Source organism: Apis dorsata, unplaced genomic scaffold (genome assembly GCF_000469605.1).
Source record: "Apis dorsata unplaced genomic scaffold, Apis dorsata 1.3 scaffold_247, whole genome shotgun sequence".
Lineage (NCBI taxonomy): Eukaryota > Metazoa > Arthropoda > Insecta > Hymenoptera > Apidae > Apis > Apis dorsata.
Window position 1 is genome coordinate 354,855 of NW_006263526.1, and position 7,007 is coordinate 361,861.

At 27.4% G+C, this 7,007-nt stretch overlaps 1 protein-coding gene across 7 annotated transcripts; it reads right to left on the reverse strand.

Annotated features, from left to right (window-relative positions):
• Positions 1-6,443, reverse strand: LOC102677252 (DDB1- and CUL4-associated factor 6-like). Of its 7 annotated transcripts, none has more exons than XM_006615909.2 (16): positions 6,353-6,443; positions 5,922-6,076; positions 4,886-5,003; positions 4,500-4,814; positions 4,267-4,427; positions 4,016-4,187; positions 3,688-3,936; positions 3,217-3,595; positions 3,022-3,131; positions 2,874-2,948; positions 2,745-2,802; positions 2,521-2,658; positions 1,800-2,052; positions 1,609-1,714; positions 738-765; positions 1-149 (listed from the first exon to the last, which is right to left on the reverse strand). In XM_006615909.2, the coding sequence occupies exons 1-16, from the start codon at positions 6,441-6,443 to the stop codon at positions 62-64; spliced, it is 2,496 nt and encodes an 831-aa protein (XP_006615972.1). In that variant the 3' UTR covers positions 1-61. The 7 variants fall into 7 exon arrangements, 5 of the variants coding, with proteins under 5 accessions (XP_006615972.1, XP_031366464.1, XP_031366463.1 ...); XM_031510604.1 differs by having other exon boundaries at positions 748-765; positions 1,800-2,061; XM_031510603.1 differs by having other exon boundaries at positions 1,800-2,061.
• Positions 6,444-7,007: the final 564 nt, after the last annotated feature.

Sequence of the window (7,007 nt, forward strand, 5' to 3'; positions counted from 1 at the left end):
CAAATTCGAAGTATGATCAGTCGACGTTGCGATAAGGACTGCTTCAATTGAGATCCCGTCTTCACAGACGGCAATATCGCCGGAAACATCTTAACCACCTCGTAATTCGCCGGTCTCGTCGCCGCTCCTCCTCCTGTTCCGGCCGCGTCCTACAAAAGAACCAGAATTATTCTGTAATATCTTGTTCTAACCAGTGTAATGTAATCTAACGATAGACTACTTTTATTTGCTGTCGCGTACGGATGACTGAAACACGGCGTGCTATCAAATGTTTTTCTACACATGTGAAGAAAAAGAAAAGATATACNCAGTATTTTTAAAATAAAGCGTACCGCACAATATACAAAAAAAAAGAAATTTCTTAATAAAAGGAAAAACTGATCTTGTTTTGGAAAAAATAAATTAAAAAATTTGATACATACATTTGAATAAATTTAAACATGTATAATATTCAAGAGAGTATAATATTTTGTAAATATATTCTTTTTTGTTTTCTTTTTTATTTTTTTATTTATTTATTTATTTATTTTTTAATCAAAGAAAATGATCGTTATTGATTGGTTTGATGATATTAAATTTTAGATGAGATCATCTAGATGATTAACTGATGAACGAATAAAGAAATGAAAATCAATCATGTTGCATAATTTCGTTCAGTACATGTTACGTGCTTGCTAATATTAATCTAATATTGAAAAGACAAATATATGTATTTATATGCATATTACGTCAAATACCTGTCCATACCGTGACTTAGTTCGTTAGCTACAATATAAAGAATTAATACCGTTTTAAATTTTATTCTAGAGTAGAAAAACACGAATTTAATTATTTATCGTTCGCGATAAACTTATAACGATAAAAAAAGAGAGAAAGAAAAAACACTCGATATTGAAAACACACATATCCTGGTATATATTAAAAATATTTTGTATTTTGATTAAAAACTTTATTTTCATTGCTACAATAATTTGCAATCGTAAAATACCTATGTGACAACACATGAACATGTCAATTTAATTAATTTTTGCCTCTCTCACTCTCTCTCTCTCTCTTGTATACATATGAAAATTTTTTATGTGCATAAAAAATTACAAAACTTTTTCTTATTTTTAATATTATCATTTACGTTATATTGATTCTTATCTCATATTTTTTATTTTCTTTTTTCATTATATTTGAATAGCCTCTGAGACTTAAAAATAATAAGCTATGATTTTGTACTTTCTGTCCTCCTCTGACTACTTCTTTCATTTTTTTTCTTTTTTTCAAATTCTATACAGTACAGAATTTATATAAATATATATCTGTTACTTCTCTACAAATATCTTTATATAGTTTCTTAAAAAAAAATATATAAAAAAAAAGAGAAAGGTATAATGAATATAAGGTGAATGGTGAAATTTAAAAAAAATCTATGGACAAGTTCACAATATGAAAAAAAGGAAGAAGTCAGAAAAATTCTATACACCGTTATTTACTCCGATACCTGCACATTAAAGGGGAAAAGCGGCCGAATTTCTTCAGTATATTATTCTTAATTACGTTGATCATACTAATGTAGTGTATTATCGGAAGATCTTGAAAAGTATTATAAATTTTCACTACCTCTGCGTATCTGATTGAGACATGCCAGCATTCTAATCATAAAAACAGCCGGCACAGTCATTGTATCTTTCGTCTCTTCCAACATGACTGCATTCCTCTTTTTCAACTATAAATAAAAATGCATATCAACAAATTATATTTTTATATTTTATCTTGAATATTTAATGATAAATAACAAGATAAAAACTTACATCTTCAGCAAACTTTTCATCAAAACTGGATTCTTCATTTATTGGTGCCCAAAGCTTAACATCATAATCAATACCGGCTGTAGCCAGTAATGGCAGGTACGGATGTGGTTGTAAACAGTTAACGACATGTTGGTCGGCTTCCAATAACATGCACAATCTGGCCGTATCTTTTTCCCATATGAAGACATGGCCACAATCACTACCCGACATGACGAAATCGTTGCCCCAAAAGTTTGCCTCTTTGATCATAGTCCTAAAGAAACTAGAGTCAACGGGGGAAGACCAACTGATGAGATGATATGGCGGCCTTATAAGAAATGACCCACACCGTTCGAAGGCTTTTTCGGAATTAAAAACGAGTCAACAATTATGGTTTCCGAGGGAAAATCAAACATCATTGTACAGACACATTGAATACAAAAGTTAAAACGTTATGTACATGAAAATAAAGGAACCAAACTCGCCGAATAGAATTGGTATTTTAAAAAAGTTCCATTAATATTGTTTACTATATCATCATTGTTGATTATCATTCAACATTTAACCAATTAAAGAAATTTCGATTACAACAAATTTTATGTTAATCTTTTAGTCACAATATTTAATCATATACATTCTCGCAATATACAGCCTTCTCAAGGTTCCATCATTTATTACGCGTGAATTGCGTTAATCGTTGGCGACCACCAAATTAAAGTTACAAAAATGAAAATGAATATACCTAGCATTACGATGCCCCATATATTTCTGCTTCACACGAAGTTCTGTTACACTAGTTTTGTCGAAAGTCATCGATTCTCGTCGTGTTCGAACATCTCCAATAGCCTCTTCCATTTCAGTTTCAGCTGAACTTTCTAATCTATATAATAAAAATTTATAATTTTTTTATTCGAATATTTTAATTTATTCATTTTGATTATAGAATTTAAAATATTTGCAATATACCTTTCTTCAGATTGTATATCTTCATCATCGCTATCACTAAAAGCGCTCTCATCAGTCTCTGTCAAAAAGATAATATCTGTGATTTCTGATATTTTAAAAAATATATCTGTTTATGCTGTATTTACTTACTTTCTTGTATATCATTATATCGTATGTGTTTGTCATGATTTTTGCCTGAGAAAGTTCCACTAGTTCCAGATGGTCCTAATTCATATTCAAAATAAATTAAAATGACGAAATAATTATAAAATAATTTAAAAAATAATAATATACCTACCAGCGTGATAACCATCACGAATCATTTCATCAGCTACACCAAGAGATATCGTTGCACTTGTTGAACTTTTATCCGTATAAGTTAAACTTACAGCAGGTTCGCTGCCGTGTCTATAAGTAAAACGTAAACGAATAGAAATATTCGATCGAAGTACCAATTTAACTCATTTATATTATTCTTTCTTAGATATCATACTTTTCAAGAAACCCAACTCTCATTTTCGTCAATCTATCTTGAAGATTTTCCATCATATGTCCTTCCTGTTTATTTTCCATACTGCTACAAGGAGAATCATCGTTGCTACTTTGATCATCTTCTGGTATATCATTGGTTTTATCCAAAGTATGCGATGAACACGGTTGTGTAGAATACTTTTGAGTTTCTACAAGACTAGATTCAATTTCCATAGGAATATTTGATTTGAGTTCAACCGGCGAACATTCCTCCATCGTTTGATTTGAAGGCATAGTATCATTAGATGATGTTTTTTCTTTTGTTTCCACGGAATGACTTGTTCCAGGATTATTTTGCATGCCACTAGTACTTGGATTTTCAGATTTGTCCATTTGATGTTCTAAAATAATAATAAATTGTTGATTATCATTTCAAAAATATAATAAAAATCAGAAAACTTTAAGTAAAATATAATTAAAATATAATTAATACCTTGATTAGATTGAATTTGAGTTCTTTCCATTCTTTCGACCTCGTTATCCCGTCTTTCTTCATTAGATTCTGTAACATTTTCGTTGCTATTTTGAGTATTATCTTGATGATCAATTACACCTTCCAAACTATCTTCACCACCGCCACATAATGCAGCTCTAGTAGCTGGATCATTTAACATTCTACTAAGAACATCCGTCATTCTTTGCATTAACGATGTTTGAAGAACAGGTCTGGCTTGAGCAATTTCTGAAACATGCAAAAATAAACATACATATTGTATTTGTTTTATAAAATTAAAAATAACAAACATTTAATTTTCAAGTACCTGTACCGCTACGTCGACCTCCCTCACACTCAGGTCGAGCATCAGGACCAGTATCAGACCAATCGCCTCTAAGTCTTAATCTACGTACTGGTAATGGCGAACGTAATCTTTGCTTCTTACCCTCTCCTTTTCTAACTGCGATATCTTTCTTTAACTGTACACTAGCTTGGTCCTAAATAAAACGATCGATTCTGTAACTTATTATAGCATACGTTTATAGCATTTCTTTAAAAAGAAAATATATCTTGTACCTTTACATTGAACAAATAAAGATGATCACTACTATAACTAACAAGAACATCCTGACCATCAGGGCTATAATTTAAAGATGTTATTCTATAAGAATTTCCTTCAAATTCAGGAACAGTGAAAGTACATAAAGGTTTTACTGCTCCAGGTGTATCTGTCCATCCTGAAATTATTTAATAATTTTTTATTTGTTTTTCTATTTAGATTTTCTAAATAGAATTTTTATTTTAATTACCAGTGGCGGGTGTTCCAAGTGTTCTTCTATCAAGTATTCTAACTGTACTATCAGAACATCCTATTGCTATTTGATGGGGTGAAGCAAGATTTACAGAGAGAGCAGTTATAGCTCTCTCGCATGAAACTAATACATCTTCTGTACATCTTGAGGCATTACATTTATCCTTTATTCTAAGATCAAACCATCTCACAGTTCCATCTTCTCCGCAACTTAAAAAATTATGCGGTTCACCAGGTATTGTCGCTATTTCATATGTAGTACCAACATGACAATTAAATTGATTATTAAATGTTTTTGTTCTTCTTATTAAATCTATAATGGAAATTTTATTATTATAAATCATTTACCACGTTGTATTTAATCAAAAATCATCAAATCTTCACCTGTATATAAAATAATACCATCACCACTACAAGAAACTATCCGATGATCTCCACTATTAGGCAGAAACTTTGCACTAAATATATTCGCTCTATGACTGGTTTTATAATCTGTTAATACCTGTAAAAAAAGAAAACCAAAAGTATTATTGATGGTTCTTTAACAAAATATTTTTTTTTATTAAGAATATTTTTATTTAAAAATAATTTTTATTTATTTTTTTATAACATTAAATATATATAAAACTTCTTATTAAATTAATAATTAAATTAATAGTTCTAGTACTAGATGATAAAATTAGCATACATGTATTACATACAAGGGTTTTTGTTCATTTGGCAAAGCTACTACATTTCTATCTATGTCAATGTTAGACCTTGACTAGAATTAAATCTAATGATATTTCCTTGAAAAAAGATTATTGCCAATGAAACTTTCTTCAATATATTTCCTTTTAATCAAACTTACTGTCATTCAATCTTAAGTAAAAAAAAAAAATATAAATATACAAACTTTGTAAATGATGACAAAAACATTTCTATAAAGATATTGATATAATATATCAAAAATAATTTTATTTGTGATATATTTATAATAATATATAATAATTTAATAATATTATCAAACCAAATATAATATAACTCAATAAAAATTATAAAAATGAAATATAATAATATATATTTTTTTCTATTAATAAATAATAATTAAACATTTATAACCAAAAGATAAATATTATAAAAAATATATAAATACAAGATAAATATTAATAAAATAAATAAAATAAATATANAAATAAAAATATTTTAATATAATAATTATATACAGCTTAAATTTATATTATTGAAATATTATAGAAAAATTATTAAAAACATATTCTTTTAAAAAAATTAATTGTTTTATTATATTTAAACTTTGAATATTTTAATTGAAATATATAAATAATAAAAATTATAATCTTCCATAAACTTGACACAGATATATAAGATTCTAATTTAATTAAATACATAAAAATAGAGATTAATGAAAATAAATACATACCTCATAATTATAAGCATTTGTAAGGACAAGATGTTGGTCATCACTACCAGATAATATCAATTCTCCAGTAGCATTCCAGCAAACAGAATTTACACAACCATTATGAACTTTTAATCTTCTTAATAATGCCATACGCTGCATCATTTGAAGACTTGCTAGAATATATGAATACTAATTTTAATAAAATTTTAAAATAGATAAAAAATATATTTGAATTTATTTTTATTCAATTTTGCATATAAAATTATTCCTATTTAAAAAAAAATCTATAATAATTAGTTACAAGTTTTATTATATAAATATAAAAGTATTTAATTTTTAATAATTATTTTTTTTTAATTATGATTATTACAATAAAAATAGATTTTTATTTTATATTATATTTTATAACATGTTATTAAATTTTAATTTTACAATATAATGCGAAATACCTTTACTGCTGGAATAAAGCTTCATTCTCGTATAATCATTATATGGCTGATAATAAATGTCACGAAATATATTTGAACGTGTCTTCTTCATTATTATTTCTTAACTGTTATCGTTAAACTTAAGCGTCAATTTTCGGAGTACATCGATTCTAAATTAATGTCAAATTTTTGATATCTATGGTGAGTGACGAATAAATTTGTCAATCACCAAAAAAATCTTTTTTTGTATAGACCAAATCAAAGAGCAAGTAACATGCTCTTACGCAGCAAAAATCCACGAGGATCATACCAAGACGACATGGCACTGGTACTAAAAATAAACTCCAAAGCTTCGAAAATTTGTGCAATCAGATGAACCGCGATTGCTTCTAACCAGAACAGCTGAGCGAATATACACACACAATGTCGAGAAGAAAGTGCGCGAGAACTCGATCATTTCATAGGAGGTATAATCGATGTCGACAATAACGTAGCATAGATTTAGAGAACCCTTCTTTTACGATATTTATGATAGATTAAAAAAGAAAAAGAAAATATTCTTTATTAAAATATATATTTTCTAATCTTTATATTTTTAATTAAATTTTATATTTAAATTCTATTTATATTTTTATTTTTCAACAATAAATTTTAATTATATATATATATATATATA